This window comes from Stomoxys calcitrans, chromosome 2, assembly GCF_963082655.1.
Source record: "Stomoxys calcitrans chromosome 2, idStoCalc2.1, whole genome shotgun sequence".
NCBI classification, from domain to species: Eukaryota; Metazoa; Arthropoda; class Insecta; order Diptera; family Muscidae; genus Stomoxys; species Stomoxys calcitrans.
In genome coordinates, this window is record NC_081553.1 from 85,968,178 (window position 1) to 85,991,156 (window position 22,979).

The following is a 22,979-nucleotide window of genomic DNA, read 5'->3' on the forward strand; positions in this document are numbered from 1 at the left end:
TTCATGTATTAAATTAATGTGTACTTTTTATAGGATATGTGATAGTGGTGCCATCAAAATTATCCCTAATCGATTTTTTTCAAATGCCATCTCATTACATGTTGTAATGCAATGTAATGTACTATAATAAAACACAGCAATTAGCACAATGAAATGTCGAAAAATAAACAGTTATCGAATCGATAATTTCCTTTAGTCCCAATCACAATTTTAAGTCTGGCATCCCACAATAATGTCACTTACATGCAAAGGCAACTCTTATCAGCTGATGACATGGGCTTATTAACTTTAGTTAATAGCTAGCCGCTGCTAGCTGATACTTCTGCTCGAGTGTTGCGGTGCCAACGCAAAATATTAGCAAACAAACAAATCAACGGTTTTAGTATTTATTACACGGTCAATATAGCCGCGAGAAATGAGGGGTGTTTAAAATAATCCAAAAAAATAAATTTGATTTAAAAATTAACCCTTTATTCCTGGACCGCACCACATAATTATTCCCAAATAACTGGTTTCGTTTGAGTGAGACGGACGGACGGAGGGAGACTTTATCGGTATTTCGCTGGTTAAACGTGGACTCTTTACTCATCGCAATTTCAAGTGTTGTCTATTTGTATACATACATGTATTTTATTTATTTGCGGTAATCAATTTATCCCCCACAAATATTGAAGTTATCTATTGTTTGCCAAGAACATGAAACACGAAAAAGCTGCTGAAGATGAAAGAGATAAGGCAACTTACTTGGGCTTTGATCTAAGCACCCAAAAGGTATGTTTTTTTTTATTTACGCATAAAAGAGCATTGAATGGCATCATCTTCCTCAAACGCATATACATACATATGTACATACATACATTGGTATAACATTATCGTTCTATAGTTGTTTGACACGAAACTTTTAATGCAAATTGGTTCCTCTTTTGGGGTGAGCTTTGCCATTGAAGATAGTCGTCACCGCAGCTACATTCTTTTATATGCAGGCATAATTAATGGCAACGGAAGGCATTCTTACCCATCTTAGTTATGGGAATTTCACTATACAATGTACTAGAAAGAATAATTGATTAATCTTCCCACATTCCTGTATGGGGGTGTTTTGATGACTGTATGAGATTTTTGAATTACAGTAACGTTACAATTTATGCTCTGCTATTTAATGGCCTTCGGATTGATTCCATTGTAGTTAAATTTCTTCATCGTAGGAAGTCTTTAAGTAGTAGACATGGAATTGCGATGGAATTTTTATAAAAAAAATGGTAAGACTTTGTCTTACATTAATTATGCTATTAGACTAGACAAAGAAACAAAGATAATGATACACCTCAGTAATGTGCAGGGCAGCAGAAAAGAAATAAAATGTAGGGACCTGGGAGAAACTCTCGAATTTGAGAGTATGGTCCAGCTAGCCAATTCAGGCCTCTGCAGCATTCCATAATGACTGAGAGACTATGTGCCTAGATGAAATCCAGACCAGGGCAATGGAGTCGGAGTCGAGCAATATTCTCGGAAGTCGGATGGTTCAACAAAACAAAAATTAAGAAAAAAAATATTTAAAACTTTTTCTTTAAGGCGAAATTTTCGTTGTTATTGTAGCCAACTTTTCATGTGGAGGTGGCGTCAAGCTTCTGTGGGTGAGCAAGCTCGTTGCGGTCAAAAGGTTTTATCGCCGCGGGAACAGGGTGGTTATTTAAATGCTCCAATAACTCGCCTTGTCATAGCTAACATCATAGGCACTCAGTATTTGTGCAGGAGCCGGTGCCGCCCTGCATCTCATTGAGACTCTATGAGATATATCCTAAACGAAATTTTTGTTACCGTTAACTAAATTTTGCTTGCAGGTACGCAGCTCAAATGAAATTGCCTTTTCGTAGAAATTTTGTCTTTAGAGAAAATTTCATACAAATTTTGTCTTTTGAGAAAAATTCATAGAAATTTTGTCTTTAGAGAAAATTTCATAGAAATTTTGTCTTTAGAGAAAATTTCATAGAAATTTTGTCTTTAGAGAAAATTTCATAGAAATTTTGTCTTTAGAGAAAATTTCATAGAAATTTTGTCTTTAGAGAAAATTTCATAGAAATTTTGTCTTTAGAGAAAATTTCATAGAAATTTTGTCTTTAGAGAAAATTTCATAGAAATTTTGTCTTTAGAGAAAATTTCATAGAAATTTTGTCTTTAGAGAAAATTTCATAGAAATTTTGTCTTTAGAGAAAATTTCATAGAAATTTTGTCTTTAGAGAAAATTTCATAGAAATTTTGTCTTTAGAGAAAATTTCATAGAAATTTTGTCTTTAGAGAAAATTTCATAGAAATTTTGTCTTTAGAGAAAATTTCATAGAAATTTTGTCTTTAGAGAAAATTTCATAGAAATTTTGTCTTTAGAGAAAATTTCATAGAAATTTTGTCTTTAGAGAAAATTTCATAGAAATTTTGTCTTTAGAGAAAATTTCATAGAAATTTTGTCTTTAGAGAAAATTTCATAGAAATTTTGCCTTTAGAGAAAACCTTGGACACACTTTTTGAATTAGCTCAGTTTTTGAACAGCTTGAAAGCCTAGTTCAAGAAAAAATTGGTCCATTAATCATCTTAGACAAGTACGTATAGTACGATTTTTTTTTAAATTAAAAGCAAACTAACCCTATATGGCCAATATGGGACAGCAAACGACCCACATCAATAAGAAGATTCTATGCAAAATTTCATTCGTTCAGACGGTATCGTTGTTGTTGTTGTGGCAGTGTGTTGTACACTGAGGTGGCAGCCCAGTCGATGAGGGAATCCATCGGGTCATTCTGGTACGTACAACCGGCTGCCATGAGATTGGACGGTATCGTGATTTCTACTACCTTTTGAACGCACATACGAATATGACTCGATTGACTTGGAATATTCAGACGTTGAGAATTTTGTAGGGTCGAAGTTATATATTTCGTGGTGTTACAAACGAAATGACGAGATTTGGGAAAAATTCACTTTATAGAACCCACTTTAGAGCACCCTCATAGTTTTGAGCCTAGGAACACGAATCTGAAGTCCTTTTCTGGTGGCCTCTAGACACCCCTGTGGACCAAAAATGGTCCCTTGGGTGAGACGTGCTATCTGTTGTTGTCGTTGGCGCTACCCAGAGATTGCCACGTGGATTTGGCAATCACATTTTATTCCCCTCAGGAGTATATTTAATGTGAACTCTTTCAAATCATACTCATCCTCCTCCTCTTCATCCTAAATTTAGGATAAAAATGAAAAATGAAAATGCGTTTTCATAATCTACTCCTAAAGGCTCTAATACACGGCAGGTAGTTGTCTTATGACATGTCAAATTTAGCACATATTGAGTTGTACATGTCGTGTGATACAAATGAAACTAATATATGAAAATCGTTTTTCAAAATAGCACATGTAACTTTTTTTTCGATTAGACAACATAAAGATATCAGCTGTTTTTGTTGTCAGTCGAATGAAAGCTACCCTAAATTAAATTGTTTTCACAAATCTACGATTTAATCAGCTTTTTCACAACTTTAACAATTATTACGCATAAAACACAGATTTTGCTCAAAATTTTAGGTTCAAATTGAAAATTTTGACAAACATTCTCAATTACATTTTAATACAAAAAGTGACATGTCATAAGACATCTACATGCCGTGTAATAGCTCCTTTTATATCTGTTTTTTTATTTAATTTATTTATCAATATTTCAATGGAATGCAATTTTAAGATATGATATATCCAAATGAAAAACAAAACACGATTTTTATAGACAAAGTATCGATAAATAATTTAAATAAAAAACAAAAAACCTCGAGCTTGAAGTTAACAATAGCAGCATTGAAAACAGTCTACCATAAAAACACTTTATTCTTTTATACTAAAACAAATAAAATCATGTTAAGTTCGGCTGAGTCGAATCTTGGGTACCGACCACTATGGATTCCGCTAAAAATGTTCCCTTATTGAGTTTGTATTTGAATTATTTTGATCTTAAGAAGTCATATCGGGATATCGGCCCTTAAGGGGGCCTATATCACCACACTTACCGATTCGTTTTAAGTCTGATAGGGTTCGGGATAAATTTTAGCCAAATCAGGTGAAAATTGAGGCTTCTAGGGGCTCAAGAAGTCAAATCGGGAGATCGGTTTATATGGGGGATATATCTGTTTACAAACCGATTCGAATCATACTTGGCATGGATGTTGAAAGTCATAACTCAAGCCTTTGTTCCAAATTTCAGCCAAATCAGGTGGAAATTAAAGCTTATAAGGGCTTAAGAAGTCAAATCCGGGGATCGGTATATATGGGGGCTACATCTGTTTATAGACCGTTTCGCATCATACTTGCCATGGATGTTGAAAGTCATAACTCAAGTCTTTGTTGCAAATTTCAGACAAAACGGATAAAAATTGTGGTTTCTAGGGGCTCCAGAAGTCAAATCGGGGGATAGGTTTATATAGGGGCTATATCCAAATCTGAACCGATATGGCCCATTTGCAATCCCCAACGACCTATATCAGTTAGAAGTATCTGTGTAAAATGTCAAGTGGCTAGCTTTACGCTTTCGACCGCCATTATGGTTTAGACAGACGGACGGACGGCCATGGATAGATCGACTCAGAATTTGGATATAATCCAGAATATATATATTGGGTTGCCCAAAAAGTAATTGCGGATTTTTTAAAAGAAAGTAAATGCAATTTTAATAAAACTTAGAATGAACTTTAATCAAATATACTTTTTTCCACTTTTTTTCTAAAGCAAGCTAAAAGTAACAGCTGATAACTGACAGAAGAAAGAATGCAATTACAGAGTCACAAGCTGTGAAAAAAATTTGTCAACGCCGACTATATGAAAAATCGGCAATTACTTTTTGGGCAACCCAATACTTTATGGGGTCGCAAATCAATATTTCGAGATATTAGAAACGGAATGACTAGATTAGTATACCTCCATCCTATGGTGGTGGGTATAATTTAGTTTTTTTTTGTTGAAATATTTTTTATTATTTTGATCGGAGTCGAGACAGCCGACTCCGCAACCCTGGTTGCAACGCGTATAGCATGCCGCCAAGCCGTATCGCCATCCCCCATAACAGAAAACGAGTATCGCCCACCAAACATCCATAAGTGAGAATCCTGGGTGTATTCTGGACTAAGACCCCAAAACCTTCCTATCGAGTTACGACAGATGTAGCGCTCTACACCTGTCCAGTCCATTTTTTAACCTTTCGACGTTCCTTCTCAAGCTACCCTTTTCCTAGCTTATGCAAATACACATTTCTCTATAAAGTGCTCGGGCGATAGTTTGAAAGTTGTTGAACATATTTTCGCTTTAGCATTTTGGGCCACTATCGTTAGGGTATGTATACAAATTAATGTAAAATTAGGCGCCTTATCATGTTAGAAGGTAGCGGTTATCACAAAAGCAAGGGTTAAATTCTTCAAGGGATTCTTCCTGACTGTTATAATTATCTTGGGACTTAGAACCCAATAAAACTTTAGTTTATTTAATAAAGGGGTTAGCAAAAATGTATGCACATAGGTTTGTACGGGCAATTCAATAAAATTTTGAATATTTTTAAAGTTCACATGAAATTTCAAGATCATATCGGGAACAATTTAAAATTGCATTGTAAACATTGTATTGCTTTATTGTTACGCCTCTTTTTCTAATTCGACGCTTTAATAAATAGGACAAATATACAATCATTTATTTCATCATAATACGCTGTGATTCCCTGATAAGAGCATTTCAATAACATCACCCTTAATCTGAGACATGTCGAACTATTGTTGTTTTTACGAGATATAATTACTTTGTCAAATGCAACCATTGTGCCTTGTTTAGTTTATAAATAACTGCTAATAATAATTAAAAAAAAATAAATGAGCAATTTTGTGTTTATTAAGCCTTACCATAAAAATGAACTAATTTTACACAAACAAACACACAGCCCCATACGGAGAATGGGCAAGGCAACAAGGGAAGAATTTCTAATTTGAAATCATGATGAGAAAAAGGTGTGCCGCCTGTCTCAACTGGATTTGCTTAGATATGAAAATGACCCAAATTAGTAAAGGACATGGGCAAGGAGTTGGTTGATTTGTTGCAAACTTACATAAGGTCACACCTTTTGACAAGCACAACAGCATGATGGCATCATATTTCATTTCTCTACCCATCTCTCCTCTCTTAAAGAAGTATTTTAATGACATTAATGAAATTTTAAAAATTTCAGCTTAAAGCCGTCCAACTAAATAACAAACTTGAGATCCTAGTTACTGCCGAAGTCAAGTTTGATAGTGATCTTCCAGAATTTCGAACGACTGGTGGTGCCAATGCGGGTGCTCGTAAAAATGAGTAAGACTTTGAAAGCCCACAGTACAATTAGAGCTCATTTATCTATCTTCTCGATATCTAACTTACAGATACTTTGTCCAGCCTGTCATGTGGGTTAAGGCCATTGACATTGTTATGGATCGTTTGGTTATGGAAGGTGCCGATTTGAGTACTGTGGTTGCCATTGGTGGTTCGGCACAACAGCATGGTTCTTTGTATTGGTCCCGCCATGGCATAGATACCTTAAAGAATCTCGATCCCGACAAATTTTTGCATTTACAAATAGACGATTCAGCCTTTGTCTTAACCCGCACGCCCATATGGATGGATGGTTCGGCGGAAAATCAGTGCCTTGAAATGGAGACTGCAATAGGCGGTCTCACAGAAATGGTTAGTCTGACGGGCAGTAAGTGTTATCCTCGATTTACGGGTCCCCAAATACGCAAAGTCTATCAACAGCGTACCCATGCCTATGAGGACTCTAAACGCATTTCCTTGGTTAGCAGTTTTTTGGCTTCCATGTTTTTGGGTGAAGTGGCTGCTATAGACTATGCTGATGCTTCCGGCATGAATTTATTTGACATTACCTCAAAGTCTTGGTCCAAGGCCTGTCTGAATGCATGTGCACCCGATCTGGAAGAGCGCCTAGGGGAACCTGTGAAAACAAATTCAATTTTGGGTAATGTTTGCGATTTCTTCGTTCAACGTTTTGGCATGCCTGAGACATGTAAGGTGGCAGCTTTTACCGGCGATAATCCCTCCGCTTTGTCCGGCATGTTGGTGGAAAAAGATTGGCTGGTTATGTCCCTGGGCACCAGTGATACTATAATGATGAATTTGGAACAACCTCCTCAGCTGGAGGAGGGTCATGTTTTGTGCCATCCCACCGAAGAAGATCAATATATGGGTCTGCTATGGTAAATGCTCTGAGAGGAATGTTAGCATTCTTCTCCTGTAATTTGTTTAATGAATCTTTACTTACAGTTTTCGTAATGGTTCCTTAGTTCGAGATGCTTTTAAACGTACAGAGGCTCAAAATAGTTGGCAAACTTTTAGCTCTTTGTTGGATTCAACGCCCCGTGGTAATTATGGTAATATGGCTTTACATTTCCATACAATGGAAATTATACCAAATGCCAAAGGTGTGTTACGTTGGAATAAAACACACACAGCAGCTTCTCCCGATGCTGCCAAAGGTGTTAGCAAGTAAGTGTTGTGGGAATATTGTGGCCCTATCCAATGATAATGAGTTTTTTTTTTTGCCTAGGTTTACCTCACCTGAAGCCGAAATACGCGCCTTAATTGAGGGTCAATTTTTGCATAGGAGAGCTGTAGCCACTGATATGGGTTTCCATTTTGGCGAAGAGACTAAAATCATTGCAACTGGGGGAGCATCGGTAAACAAGTCAATTTTACAAGTGATTTCGGATGTGTTCAATGCTCCTGTTTATATTCAGGTGGGTGTTTTACAACGAAGTAATTTTAATTGCTTAGACTTTGAACGTTTTTGTAGAAAATTTTGTCAAAATTTAAATTTTAGAGAAAATTTTTATAGGAAATTTCGTTAAAATTTTACTTTTAAGAAAATTTTGTAAAAAGTATTTTTTGTCGAAATTGTATTATAAAGAAAAGTAGTTGAACCGGGTCCGCTCCGCTGCGCCTTCTTTTACTTTATATGGAACAAAATTATCCTTTGAATATTTATTTTCGACAATTAAAGAGTATTTAGTGAAATACAATGCTATGATCTTAAATGGACCACGAATTCGCTCGGAGGGTTTAATGTCATTCTAAAAAGACTTTATTTCCGTCCAATTTTCTCATGATGTCCGATTTAGGAGTGTTTTCGGGTGTAAGGTGGTCCCCTAGACACTTAGCCCCGAAAAAAATGTCAGCATCGTGATCTTGTCTTAAATACAATTTATGTAAACCCTATATTGCCATTGGTTTAAGTAGAGTTTATAGGATGAGGCGTCCCTCAAACACTTTGCCCAAAAATTGGTTATCAAATTAGTTTTCTAATCTTAAGTATCTTTCATTTGAGCTACATATTGGCATGGTCGGCAAATTTTCACGCTTTGGGGGCTTTTTGGGGAAAGAGCGGTGCCCTAAATACATGGACCCACATTCGGATATTCGTATTCTACTTCCAAATACCTTCTTTTGAGCACCATTTTGCGATAGTCAGTAAATAATTACTGTTTGTGGTCTATTTTGGGAAAGGGGTAGGCCCCCAAAAAATTGGTCCCGAAAGTGGGTATCAATTTCGTGCTCTACTCCCCAATACCTTTCAAAAGAGCCCAATGTAGAACAAACACCCCTAAATATACCTGATTTAGGGCTGTTTTGAAACAAACACAAACACTTAGCCCTGAAAATAAATCAGCATCGTGCTTTATTCTCATGTATCTGCATATATTTTATTTGAACCCCATATTGGCATTGTCCTCGGAATAAGATATCAAATTCGTTTTCTTATCCCAATGCCTTTCATTTAAACCCCTTATTGTAAAAGTCAGAAAATATGTCCGGTTTGGGGTATGGGCCCCAAAATCTATCGATATCGAGCTCCACTATCTTGAAGACTCAAATTGTCCCCCCCAAATACGTCCTATTTGGGGGTTATTATGGTAGTAGGACGTCCCCTAGACAGTTGGTCGTGAATGTTCATGTCAGATTCGTGGTCTACTCTCAAACACCTTTCATTTGAGCCCCATATTCCTATATTCGGCAAACATGACTGGTTTGGGGGTATTTTGGGGGATGGGGCGGCCACTCACTGACTTGGCCCTGAAAATACATTTCTACTCTAAAATGCCTCTTATTTTAGCCCCAGCAAATACGTCCCCATAAACACTTTTCCGAATATTGATACCAAATTCGTGCTATACTTCCAAAGACCTTTCATTTGAGCCCCATATTGCTATGGTCGTAAATTTGTCCTCTTTGGTGGATGTTTTTGGGAAGGGACGGCCTCCCAAGTACTTGGTCCCACATTTGGATATCAAATAGCTTTTATTTGAACCCCATGGTCAGTAAATAAGTCATTTTTGGGGAAGGGGTGACCCCCAAAAACTTGCTCCCACATTTGGATATCAAATAGGTATTCTACTCGCAAATACCCTTCATTTGAGTCCCATATTGTCATTGGTCAGTAAATATACCCGAATTAGGGGTGCTTTGGGTGGTTGGGGTAGTCCCTAAACACCTGGTCCGACAATTGGATATCAGATACATTTTCTAATCATAAATACCTTTCATTTGGGTCCCATATTGTCGTGATTGATCTATAAATATGTATATATTGTAGGTTTTGGGGGTGGGCGGCCCCCCAGATACCCCATCCGAAATTTGGATAGGTTAAATTTGTTTTTAGGTTAATATAAGAGAGCACACAAAATTTCGCTTAAATCGCACCTATCTCAGAGATCTGGCGTTTTTGAAAATTAGGATAAAACAACCTTACGATTTCGTTGAAAATTTGTAGCATAGAAAATTTTGTCAAAAATTAATTTTTAAAAAATTTTGCCGAAATTTTTTTATAAACAATATCGTCGAAATTTTACCTTTATAGAAAATGTTGCCCATTTTTTTATAGAAAATTTGTTTGAAATTCTATTTTTTTAGAAAATTTCGTTGAAACATTGTAGAAAATAGAAAAAAATATAAAAAATTTTGTTGACATTAAATTTTTAAAAAAATTCGCAAACTTTTATTTTTATAAAAATACCGTCAACATTTTATTTTTATAGAAAATTTTATTGTAATTTTATTTTTATCGGAAATTTCTTAGAAATATTATTTATAGAAAATTTTGCCTACATTTTATTTTTATAGGAAATTTACTTTGTAGAGATAATTTCAAAAAAATAAATTATTTTTATACAAAATTTGACAAAAAATTATTTTATACAAAATTTTAACAAAATTTCATTTTTATAGAAAATTTTAATGAAATTTTATTTTTATAGAAAATTTTAACCAAATTTCATTTTTATAGAAATATTATTGGGTTGCCCAAAAAGTAATTGCGGATTTTTTAAAAGAAAGTTAATGCATTTTTAATAAAGCTTAGAATTAACTTTAATCAAATATACTTTTTTTACATTTTTTTTTTCTAAAGCAAACTAAAAGTAACAGCTGATAACTGACAGAAGAAAGAATGCAATTACAGAGTCACAAGCTGTGAAAAAATTTATCAACGCCGAGTATATGAAAAATCCGCAATTACTTTTTGGGCAACCAATAATTTTATAGAAAATTTCACCAAAATTTCATATTCTTACGTTTTGTTTGACATTTTTGTTGATTACCGTTTTATTTATTGAAACGAGCTCGAGGTCTGTTTTTGAAATTTATTTCATATTTTTTTATTATATATATTATTAAATAAATATATTATTAAATAAATAAATAAATTTCAAAACAGACCTGGAACTCGTTTGAATAAATGAAACGATAGTCGATTTTTTTTTTATTTTTTTAAGAAAATTTCGGCAAAATTTTATTTTGTTTTTATTTTATTTTTATAGAAAATTTCGTTATTTTTTGTGATAGAATATTTATAGAAAATTTGATTTATTTTTATAGAAATTTTGTTTTATATTTATAAAAAATTTCGTTGATATTTTTTGGTTTCTTTGTTAAATTTTTTATAATATTTTGCCGAAATTAAATTTTGATAGAAAATTTGGTCTAGCTTGGTATTTGGAAAAAAATATTAAAATGTTATCGAAACTAAAAAAATAAAATTTTTTTATACTTACAGAAAGCTAGTGAGGCAGCATTATTAGGAGCTGCATATCGTGCAAAATATGCCGAATATTTAGATGAACTATCCAAAAACGAAGATAAAACTGAGGCATCAATTGAAGAAGTCAACAACAGCAGCAGCAGTAACAATACCAGCGTTTTAAGTTATCATGACTTTATATTACCATATGTACCAAACCATTTGGAACGAGTGTGTGAACCTTCGAAGGACAGTGAAGACATTTACACACCTATGTTGGATCGTTATCGGGCCATGGCTTATGTTTTGCAACAAATTAAATGATATTTTTGTTTGAATTAAAAACAAAACATATGAACTATTTTGAAAAGACTTTAGAGAATTATTTTTTGAAAATAACACTAAACAACATTCCTCGATTTTCAATGTATCTTCTTTGCGATTTTATGCGAAAGCTTCTATCTAGCGTAAATTATTAACAAAACAAACCTTAACAAGTGCAATCGTTTTTTTTACTCAAAATAAAACTCGTTTTCATTATAAACATTGGTTGTCCTCATTATTCTCGATTTGTGTATTGGGGTATTGTTTTCCGCTACAATAACTGACCTTCCTTAAGTGTAGTAAATATTTCAATTAAAAAGAAGTATAAATATGGTGAGGTTGCATTGACGAACACTTCAGCTTATTTTTTACGTCCACCACGTTCCTTAATTTGCAAATGAACGGTGGCTCCACTCAGCAGATTGTAGAATGCCATGGTGTTGCTGTCCTTAAAGAACATACCCTAGAAAGAAGAACATAATGTGTAACAATAAATATACCAACAAGAAATGAGATAAAAAGGAAAGACAAGGAAATATCCAGAATTAATAAACAAATTGTTGGTTCTGTTGTTCTAACGGTTTGGCTGATTCAGAATTATTTCCCTAGATGATCATGATTTTTATGATTTTTTAATGAAAAAATATCGAAAAATTATTGATCAAGCACATACTTTTCGAATCGAACAAGTCTGTTAAATCATTCAGAAAACCAAATTCAAAGCTTTAAATACGAACCAAAAAAATGTTCACCCATAATCCCAAACTTCTTTCTTGTAATTGTAGAGCTCCACTTCTACCTATGACAAGCGAGACGTAAAAGATTCAACATTGTATTGGCTAGTCAGGATTCCCATCGGCAACCCGATGTCATGCTTCCTCAATACTAAGATAAATGTTGTCATTCACCGTAAGTCTCAGGGCTTTGGCTCTGGCTGGCACCTTAATCGCCACATTTTCCGCCACCCTTTGATGGCCAAGCAACCAGTCTGGCAGACTTTTTAATGATTCTAAGATGCTTCTTGCTTTTAACTAGAGTCAACCTAACATGAACCGATTCCAGGTCCTTGAGCTGATTAAAACTCCGATCGGACAGCTGCTTTTGCATCCGAGTCGTCTCTAGAGCCTTCAATAATCGTCATATGTTTCTCAATATATGTCGAAGGTCCAGCCCAACTCTCTATTTCTGGGAAAACGAAGTCCAATTCTTCATTGAAAAAGGAATTCCCCTGTACGTAATCCGTCAGTCACATCTCCTACTCCCAGTAGCCACGCATAAAATTTGTGGAATGCCAGAATATGTAATTGAGCGCCTCCCTAGGAGCGCTTCTATGAGTTCCCGAGATCAGAACCCCCACAATCGTCTTGAAGAGGCTACATCTACCGAAATCAGAACTGTCGCCATTATCTTTCGGAGGCTACATCTACCCGGAGCTTGACCAGACGCCCAAAAGTGAGAATTGATCGAACCACCGCAGTAAACATTCCGTGCACCGTCCCTGGGCTTAGCTCCCAAAACTTAGCTTTCAAATCCAGACAGCAGTAGAGGGCCTAAAATCACCTCCATATCCTCTCCTCAACGTTTACTTTCGACTTCAGTATCTGGTCAAGAGTTATACCTAGGTACTTAGCCTACCTGAAAACAACAAGTCTTTTTTTTCTGGTAACCAGCTTAGATTTCTGGTGGTTATGAAAAACTTACTATTCATTGTTCATTCAGGCAGCTTCTTTAATACAACTAAAACGAGTCCCATAGAAGAAAGATCTATTGGGCTTTCTTTATAAGGGCAATGTAGGCAAGAGCCTTCACCTTATTTTCTTGGTTACCTCAGCGATCGTATCTATGCAGGACTTTGCTCAGCAAAAGTAGCAGGCCGAGGATCGCTTCAATCGCAGGCTGTATAAGGGATAAGAAGTCGAAGCACTGTAGAGTGAAACAGGGTGTTCCGTAAGGCGGTGTGATATCTCCGGCACCATTTATGATGACCTGTCACGAAATCTTCAGCCATATTGTTCACTATAAAAGGTGGGTAAGGAGCTGAATGTGATAGTCGAAAGAGAAACGATTCCGACCCTCAAGTGTCCCAAAATACTTGGTGTAACGTTTGGCAACTCTGACACCTTCTCCCCACATGCCACAGCAATTGGAGATGAGGTCAAAAGTAGAAACTAGGTCAAAGAAACCTTGTTGACCATATACAGTCAGTGGTAAGTTATTGTTATAGAAGTGTGTGCTGTGCACGGCAGCCCTTGCCGACGAATCCGGTACGTGCAACCGGCTGCCATGGGATTGAGGGGTAACTTATACAGCACCAATGTGGTCTCGTCAGCTATGTGAAACGCAGTGGATTAATATTCAGATCTGTCAGAATATCGCTTTTCGACCAGCGAGCTACGATCAACTCCATCGGGAGACAAAGATCCTTGCCGTGCGAAGACATAACTACATGCTATCCAAACAATACCTTCTGGGATGTTATCGTAGTGACTATTCAAATCATCATCTTGTGCACTACCCAAAAGGCTCAAGGTCGATCTTCATGATCTAGAGCAGGAGGTTCAGCGCTGCAAGAGAGTTAAGCGGCATATCAAGCGGGTTTACACAACATTCATTGCACCTGAAGGGTCACTTTCCCCCGGCTAACCAGATTAGTTCTGGCTCAAATACGATCCGGCGGTGGCAGCAATTCCTACAAATCAATGATTGATACCAATGGGCGGGTTGTGTGTCCGGATTGTGACCTGGGACCACACGACATACGTCACCTGTTTAACTGCGCAGCCAGACCTACTCGACTCAGACCCAGATCCCTCTGGACACGCCTTACTTTATTCGCAGAGTTCCTGGGTCTGGATATTCAACAGAACCAAGCAGACGCCTCAAAAGAGCTGAGAATCCCATTTATAACCAAGAAGAGCATTTTTAGAACCTAGAGGGTTGCATTTTCGGTTCCTCGAGATCTTTATTCTAGCCTTTAGAGAGTTGATCACCAGACACTGCTATATCCGACTTTCTGGACGCTAAAAAATTGCAGACGCAGAGTTTTTCGTATTTCTATTTCGTGGCAGAGTGGTGAAATCTTTAGACGTCCATGTTTTCAGCGGCTAGCACAACTGAGAAGTTGAAGAAATCATTAGACGTCGTCATATTCTTGAATTGGCAACATCTACATCTACAAGTCCTGAGAAAAAATGAAATTTCGTACTTGCTAACCACTTAAGAACTTGAGGCATTACGGTTTTTGGCCCAAAGGGTTTAAGACATCTTTAAACGCCGCCTTTTTAACTGATCTAAGATCTCCACCGATATGGAAATGTCTGCATACCAGCCACTAGGAAATTTACAACATTTTCTATTTCTGGTTTTCTATATTCTTAGAAATGAAGATATTTCACACTGAGATTTACGTACAGACGCCAAGTTCTCAATTTTTTGTCCATGGTTCGATTCCTGTGCTAGAACTGCAGAAATATTTGTATGCTGTCTCCTCGCTAGGCAGACACCCTCTATGGGTTTGGCTATATACTGACGAGATATTCCGACGAAGCGATTTTCTGTTTTTGACTGCTGAAGGAATAACGACGTCTTCAGACGTTGCGATTTAGACTTTCTGGTTATGGGTCGTTTTTTTTAAACTGTTGCCTGGTTCTGTGTTCCTTGATCTATCCTGGCATCATCGGCAATGAAATTCTATGAGTTAACTTCTACTTACCTCATATGAAATTTTCTGTTTAGCTGGTGGCATACCAGTCTCTTCCTGTATTTTTCCTTTCAATAAAGTTACAGCATCGGTTAGGGCCAAAGATACAGCAATTGTTTGGCCATTCAGCTTCCATTCAGATTTTTCAATAACATTGGGAATTTGCACTTGTATAGTAATTGGGCTCTGAAATAAAAATGAAAACATAAATGAATAAAAAAAAGTTTGACCTCATGTGGTGCTTTTCTAATATGTTTACCTTATGCATAGCTATGAATTCAGCTTCTGGTACTAAGTTGTCTTCTGAACGCAATTTCTTACTTGGTGGTTCATCATCTATTGCTATGGTCTGTGGCAAGGGTATAATGGCCTGATCTAAAACAGCAGGAGCTGGTGTAATTTGTGGAGGACCTGCAGTTGGTATTGATGCCATATAGCCAGGCACAGGGAATGGTGGTGCTAAAATGTTAAAAGAAAAATTTTAAAATATTTTGATTATAAGCGAAATGCGCAACAGTGAACTTGAGAACTATATCTTAAAAAAAATTGTGTTAGATGGGAAAAAGAATAAAATAAATTCTTCAACTCAATTATAACTAAAACATTTTTTTTGGGGACTACAGAAAATCTGAGAACTGTGAAAACTTACGCATCATTGGTGGTGGACGCATTTGCATCATCATAACTGGCGGCTGAGCCGGCATGCTATGCGGCGGTTGATGTGATTGCTGCTGACTTTGTGGTGGATGCGGCTGCTGATGATGCGTTTGATGCTGATGTTGCTGTTGTTGAGGAACATGCGCAGACTTAGCTGGATTTTGATGCTGCCCACCTGATTTGTTGCCCACAGGTTTGGGACCGATTTTTTCTTTTTCTTCATCTGGCAATAGGCCCTTAACCTGAAATTAAAAGAAAACGAAAATGTTTTATTGCTTTCTATAAAAACGCCTTTAAATGATTTACTCCCAACTTACTTTATGAATTTGATGTATTTGATCTTCCAGAGTTATATTGGCTCGAGCTGCTCTAGTGGCAGCTTCCACACTAGATGTATGACCATCCCAAGTGACACGGTCATCCTTTTTGGTCTCCTCTTCGCCCAATTTCTTACCAATTACTGTCTCCTCATCACCCACACCGAAAATATCTGTACGACGTTCAGCCAATTGCTTAAGACTGGCTTCAATGGCAGTACCAGCGGCATAGACATTTTCTTGATTGATTTTCTCCACTGTATGCTTATCACGTTGTTCCACCCAACGTGGATCCAAAAGACCAATGCGCATATGCTCAGCAACCTTAGAGGCTGGAATCTTTTCACCAGTAATGGGCGAGATAAGAAACTCATCAGTTGTTGCCGGCTTAGCTGGTTTAGTTTGGGCAGCTTTAGGATCGTATTTCTTAACCACCACCTTATCGTGTGTGGGTGGCATAAGAGGTGCCACCGGTGGTTGCATTTTACCAGTTGAAGGAGATTCTTCATCACTAGATGCCTCGTCCATATCTTGCACTTGAGTATTGTCCTTTTTGGAGGCTTGACTTTGATATGTAACATCTTTCATGTGAATGCCAATACGATTTTCCATTTGAGAGAGCTTTACAGCGCCACCACTAGCAGGAGCATCATCACTGTCCTCTTCATCTGATTCAATTTGCATTTCAATGTCACCATCTTCCTCTTGTAAACGTTCCTCCATTAAGACACGTGCACCCACTTCCTCGGGGGTTGTGGGTGGTGGAAAATTACCCGTCTCAAAGGGCTGATAGTCAACTGTCTCCACGACTACAAAATCATGCCAATCAATTTGAGCATAGGCCACTAAACGAAAAAAGGAAAAAATACAAATAATCTTGTATAAAAAAATCATTCTAACCTACCCCTTTCCTTTTCGACTTTTTCTTCTTCCCTGCGCCTTTGTGCCTCCTGATGCCTTTGCCAATTTGCACGATATTTCACCTGGTCCAAAACGATATTCATAGAGACACGATTATTGCCACTTTCTGCACGCAGCTTACCCAACAAATCCTTGGGTGGTATCAATATTTTCGTATACTGTTCCAAGAGTTTAGTGAAGTATTGAAACAGCGAATGCTGAGGTCGTAGAAAATCAAATTGAAAATTACGCTGTTCACGATTCATAAGATTTGTCAAGAATTGACGTCCATTACGGGCCACGAATTGAGCGGTTAACTTCACAATATCTCTGGAAAATGTAAAAAGGATAATGAAATGTAATTGTGTTATGTAAAATACAGAACTAACAAATCCAATGCCGATATAGATGGTGGATCTGCTATGAATTCAAATTCCGGAGGAGGATCTTTAGGAACAAATTGTTGTTCAGCAACTTGTTTCAAAAGTTCCTGCTGCTTCTGTTGAGCGGCACTGGTAACTGATAATTGTTTAAGTCCCGTCAAAACGCTTGGAGCTGAAGCATCTACAAAAACAAAGCTTATTGTTTAAAATATACTATGTAATTGAAATAGATCATTACTTACCTTTGCCTTCTCTAAACTCTGTTACTTTATGCCTATAGTATGCATGATAGGGGTCTCCAGAACTTAAGAAATTAAATTTGGGATTACCCAATTCATTTTGCCTGATACGAGCCTCAAACTCTGGACCATTACGAGCTACAAAACTTGCAGTTTTATCCACAATATCTATATGTCGTTATTGTATGGGGTATAACTGAGTATGGAATACAAGAATTAAGAATGAATTGATGTAAAAGGTAGGAGTCCCCTAGAATGGCCTGAGCCCTTAATTATACGTCATATTATATTGTTTACCCACAAGTTGAAATTTTCTAGAAAAACTCTCAATAATTGCTTATTATAAATTAAATAACATAAACTAAGAAGAAATTGTTGTGTTTTTTGGAAAAGGATACTTCTAACCTCTGGAGGAGGGTATATAATGCCAATGATTGGTCCGGACATTGGTTTCGACTGTTGATTGTTTTCAACAGTCGTCTCAGCTTCTATTGAAGGCATGGTGATTTTCTTTAATGCAATCTCCAATAAAATTGATTGGTTTTAGCTTCTTTAATTTGTTTTAAACCTTAAAAAACTACAAACTTTGTACAAAAAATAAATCCAATTGACCAACAACGTTTAATGCTATCGTTTGACAGCTCGCACAGACACAACCAAATACGCCGGCATTGTGCATGGCGTCTTGACGTAACAAAATGACGACGGAAAGCGATGTTAAACAATTTAGTTTGAGGGGAGTTGAAACATTCATATAAAACAAATCAAAGAAAAATCATATTTGTGAATACTTTGATATAAGTAACGACTTGTTTTTTATGTGTCGATTTGTTTTTTTTTGCACAATTTGTCTCATCTTAACATTGGTGACACCAGGGAATGGATTTCGGCGTGGTGTGTTGCCAATCATACATGGAGACAGGGTTCCGAAATAAACAGTGTGAGTACAGGTTGGTACTCTGTTCTGCTTTAGGAAGAGTCTGTATTTTGTTGTGCTTTCGGAAAAGTTGCTGAAGTTTAAAATTGTTTCACGAGCGAAATTTGACACTAATCCAGTGTTTTTGTTTTCATACCAAAATGCGCTTTTTCTCCACTTACTGTTTTATATTTTTTCGCAAATAAATAAACCATTGAAAACAACAAAATAAACAATGCAAGCAATAGTACCCATAAAGACAAAAACAGAATAAGCGCGTTGAGGAGTTTCGAGTTGAAAAATGCCACTCTGCAAACAAATGCCAAAAAATCAACACGCAAAAGTTAAAACATTTTTAACTTTGACGACTAAACACACTATCTACATGTGACAACACTGAATAACGCTCACTTTCAGGCGTCAAAGATGACAATTTTTTAACTTTAACGCATTGCTTTTGTGGGATTTGTGTACAGAGTTGCATTTTTGCAATGCGACACTCAAAAACAAAGCTCAACGCGCTCATTCTGTTTTGGTCTTAATGGTTTCAAGGGAAGTATGCACCACTGGCGAAATTTTCTTTCCTTAAGAAATGCATTGGAATATCCTAAGGTACACAGCTCAAATGAAATTTTCTTTGCGTAACAGGGTGACATAATAGGCTTTGGAGAATTTTTTCTTGCATCTATAAATGAAATTGTATGTTTTGATATAAAGTAAAAAAAGATTAATTTCAGTAATTATGTACTTCAATAAGTCTAGTACTGATTTCGACTTTTCACATTAACAACTGTCAAAACGCACTATAAAAAGATGGTGACGAAGATAATGCGAACACATTCAGTACAAGTCGTACTGAGTTCTATGAGCAAAATAGTTGCGACATGTCGCTGCATCAGGATAAATTTCGCACAATTTTAATTGCAAATGTATTTAAATGTACGACTCGACTCAGACCCAGAACCCTGAGGACGAACCCCATCATAGTCGCAGAGTTCCTGAGTCTTGACACTCAACAGAGTCAAGCAGACGAAAGATAGAACACAATAAACTTCTACAACAACAAGAACAACTTCTTATTGATGTACGTCATTGGAGATTGCAAATGGACCATATCGGTTCAGATTTTGATATAGCTCCCATATAAACCGATCTCCCGATTTGACTTCTTGAGCTTTCGACCGTTATCGTGATTTCGGCAGACGGACATGGCTAGATCGAATCAGAATGTCGATACAATCCAGAATATATATATTTTTTGGGGTCTCAGATCAATATTTCGAGGTGTTCCAAACGGAATGACCAGATTAGTATACCCTCATCCTATGGTGGTGGTTATAAAAATGCAGTTGTTTGAGCCGATGTGTGAGAGTAGTGTCGTGGTGAAGAGTGATCCGTCTTCGGCGGTTGGTTTTTCTGATTTCCTACAAGACAACTGGCAAATAAATGGTTGTGTACCACTCAAATTTGACTGTTCTGCGTTGTTATAGTGGTACGATTGTCCAGTTTTTCGAAAAAAAAACAGGCGATCATTTGCTTGGAAGTGCTTCGTGCGCGAGCAACTTTTGTTGAATTTGGCTCATCTTGAAACACCCATACAGTCGACTGCTGTTTATTTTCGGGCTCATAGGCGTAAATCCACGATTCATCAATTGTCACGATGTCATAGAAGTGTTTCGAAGCACCGCGATCGTATTTTTGGAGCGTTCTTTCGACACCAGCAAAATTGTGTGGGATCCAAAGCGAACAAAATATTTTGACTGTCAAATGTTCATGCAATATTGAATGTATGCTGGTCCCATTAATACCTAAGGTTGTCACAATCTCACGTCACGTACCACTATGACGATCTTGCAATATAAGTTGGCGCACAGCATCAATGGTTTTTGGAACAACAACTAATTTCGGACGACTTTCACGAAATTCGTCTTAGAGTGAACGACGACCTCGGTTGAATTCGCCATCGATAAACACTGGTCCTTGATGGAGCTTCTTCGCCAAAAATTGAATTAAGTTCATCGATGCACTATTGTTGAGTTAATCCACGTCGAAAGTTGTAAAAAATAGTCGCACGAAAATGTTTGCGATATAATTCCATTTTTTGGGAGAGATAAATCTTTTAAGTTACTGTAAATAACACAAATAGCGCTCGTATGTCAAAACGTTCTGAGTACGTAAAACCTTAAAAATTTCAAGCTGTACGATAGAGCTGTCAGTTGGTAGATTACAACACTAGGGTAGTCCAATCCCGAAATATAAAAGGCAAACCTCGTAAGGTCTAAATCGGTCCATAACCTGATATAGCTCTCATATAAACCGATCTCCTGATTGTATTTATTGAGCCCCTATAGGACGCAATTCCAGTCCATGGTATAATCTAATTTAACATAATTTTTTCCTATAACATATAAGCACAGTTCACAATTATTATTTTTTTTTTTTCAAGTTAATACATACCTCTCTCAATGAAAATCACAAATTTTTGGTTAATTAGTTGACACAAACGCAAATTTATGTTTGATAAAAAAACGTGGTAATGCTTAGTTTACACCCGCTGAAACATATGTTAGGTTTGACAGCTTACAGATATTCTATTGGACCAAATGAATAAAATGCTCAATCGAGCATTTTTGTGCTCGATTGAGGTACAATTTTGCCGATTTAAACAAGTTGAAAATTGAGTTTTTACGGCGATAGATTGGTCATATCGCCCATAGTGCGGCGTGCCTCCTAGCGACATCACTTGGCAGAGAAGTTTGAACATGGCAGGATACCTTACAAATGTAGCCAGCATTAGTAAGAGAATAACTAAGCCGCGATTTGAACCCAGGTGTTCGGCGTCATAAGCAGACAGGCTAAACCTCTGCGCCAAGGTGGGCTCCATGTGTTACCTGTGGGTCACAATATAGCCGGTGAAGGTTTTAGTGGGGCAAATCTATTTATTTGCTAGAGTCCTTTGTCATGTTGTGTTTGAGATAAAGAGCAAACTGACCCAAGATATATTCAATTACAGGTAGTGACAGTTGCCCAACAACAAAATATTGAGTGCACTATCTGTTAAAATCAGTGATAAGTGCAACTCTGATTTTGACTATGCTACAAGTTCGCGCAGTTTTTCGTTGGTTGTTTGGTATGGTTCTCAACTATAATACACACACACACACACAACCAAAACTCGTTGACAGATAGTGCACTTCGCGAGACAAAATTTCACTCAGCTGTTTACGGTACACTACCTGTTAATTTTGTCATGCACTGACCCCTCTTACAGGTATGTATAACCATGCCAGGCGAAGCATTAAAATGTTCCCCTCCGATCTTTGCGAACATTTTCTATGAAAATTTAATTACAATTAATTTAAAATCAGATTTTAATGAACGGAGACAATTAAATAGTAAATTTTTATATTTCTTAAAAAAATTACAAACATCTTTAAGTGTGAACAGCTTTTAAAGGTCTAATAACAATATTGAGACCACACCTTTGTTTGTATTTTTTGCCCTACAACTGGATTAGACTGCAAAAGACGTGACATGTTATTATTGTAAATATGTTTTGGCGTGATCAAGTAGGCCTCATGTAGACATACATGTAACGAATGCACATTCAACCTTGATGGGGGGAGACTACAAACATAAACAAAGAAGATGGGGAAGGGGTAATAAAGGGTTATGACAAAGGTAAAGTGCCGGACAAACTTAGGTAGATGACTCATAACCGTTTATTAGCATCTGTAATATTGAAATGTCGTTTAAATGCAAAAGTAAATAAATTTTAAAGGGTAAACAATTTTAACTGATAAGTTTTAATCATTATTCAAAATTTAAATTATTCGTAGGAAAAAATTAATTTTTTATCAAATTTTCTAGAAAAAAATATAAAATTTTCCATAAAAAAGATATTTCCCTAAAATTCTCTATGAAAATCTAATTAATAAAAAAATGTTGTAAAAATTACCGAAAATTCCAAAAACAACAGATCATGAAGGTGTACAAGCGAATATCTCTATGCATCCTTATAGTAATCTTGGTTAAGCTGGGTATGCATCTCTAGCGAACTTTTCGGTTGTAGCCAAGACATTGTGTAGACTACAAAATGGCGACAAACATCGATTTATAATTTTGCCCGATTTTTAATAATTTTTAGCTAATAAAGGACATATGTTCTGAAATTAAATGTTTTTATTTGCAAATATCTTTATTGCATGTTGGAGGGACCTATCAAAATATACATTTTCATTTGTAGTTCCAAGCAAAAATTCTCCAATGGGTATTATGTCACCCTGTTAAGCAAAGAAAATTTAATTTGAGCTGCGTACCTGCAAGCGAAAAATTCGCTAACGGTATCCGCAACGAAAACTTTGCTTAGGATATGTGAGTGCATTATGGTAACGAAAATTTCGCCACAGGTGCATACTGCCCCTTAAGCGTGAATGCAAACAAAAGCACGCCATAAAGTCAGAACCGAATTTTGT

At 36.5% G+C, this 22,979-nt stretch overlaps 2 protein-coding genes across 2 annotated transcripts; one reads left to right on the forward strand and one right to left on the reverse strand.

The window, feature by feature from the left end:
• Positions 1-296: 296 nt before the first annotated feature.
• On the forward strand, positions 297-11,612 carry LOC106082183 (xylulose kinase). Its single transcript, XM_013244549.2, has 6 exons — positions 297-771; positions 6,236-6,357; positions 6,426-7,253; positions 7,321-7,542; positions 7,604-7,793; positions 11,105-11,612. The coding sequence occupies exons 1-6, from the start codon at positions 697-699 to the stop codon at positions 11,390-11,392; spliced, it is 1,725 nt and encodes a 574-aa protein (XP_013100003.1). The 5' UTR covers positions 297-696; the 3' UTR covers positions 11,393-11,612.
• Positions 11,613-11,614: 2 nt separating this feature from the next.
• Positions 11,615-18,231, reverse strand: LOC106082179 (splicing factor 3A subunit 1). The gene is made up of 9 exons (XM_013244541.2): positions 17,987-18,231; positions 17,592-17,756; positions 17,356-17,530; positions 16,971-17,296; positions 16,067-16,911; positions 15,742-15,991; positions 15,352-15,551; positions 15,105-15,278; positions 11,615-11,855 (listed from the first exon to the last, which is right to left on the reverse strand). Exons 1-9 carry the CDS (start codon positions 18,087-18,089, stop codon positions 11,754-11,756), a joined length of 2,340 nt encoding a protein of 779 aa, XP_013099995.1. The 5' UTR covers positions 18,090-18,231; the 3' UTR covers positions 11,615-11,753.
• Positions 18,232-22,979: the final 4,748 nt, after the last annotated feature.

Coding starts and splice junctions, on each gene's coding strand:
- LOC106082183 (XM_013244549.2), top strand. CDS start 697: ATGAAACACGAAAAAGCTGCTGAAGATGAAAGAGATAAGGCAACTTAC. Junction 772..6,235: donor TTGATCTAAGCACCCAAAAG/GTATGTTTTTTT, acceptor TAAAAATTTCAG/CTTAAAGCCGTCCAACTAAA. Junction 7,254..7,320: donor CAATATATGGGTCTGCTATG/GTAAATGCTCTG, acceptor CTTTACTTACAG/TTTTCGTAATGGTTCCTTAG.
- LOC106082179 (XM_013244541.2), bottom strand. CDS start 18,089: ATGCCTTCAATAGAAGCTGAGACGACTGTTGAAAACAATCAACAGTCG. Junction 17,757..17,986: donor CCCTCCTCCAGAGGTTAGAA/GTATCCTTTTCC, acceptor AACGACATATAG/ATATTGTGGATAAAACTGCA. Junction 17,297..17,355: donor TCTATATCGGCATTGGATTT/GTTAGTTCTGTA, acceptor TACATTTTCCAG/AGATATTGTGAAGTTAACCG.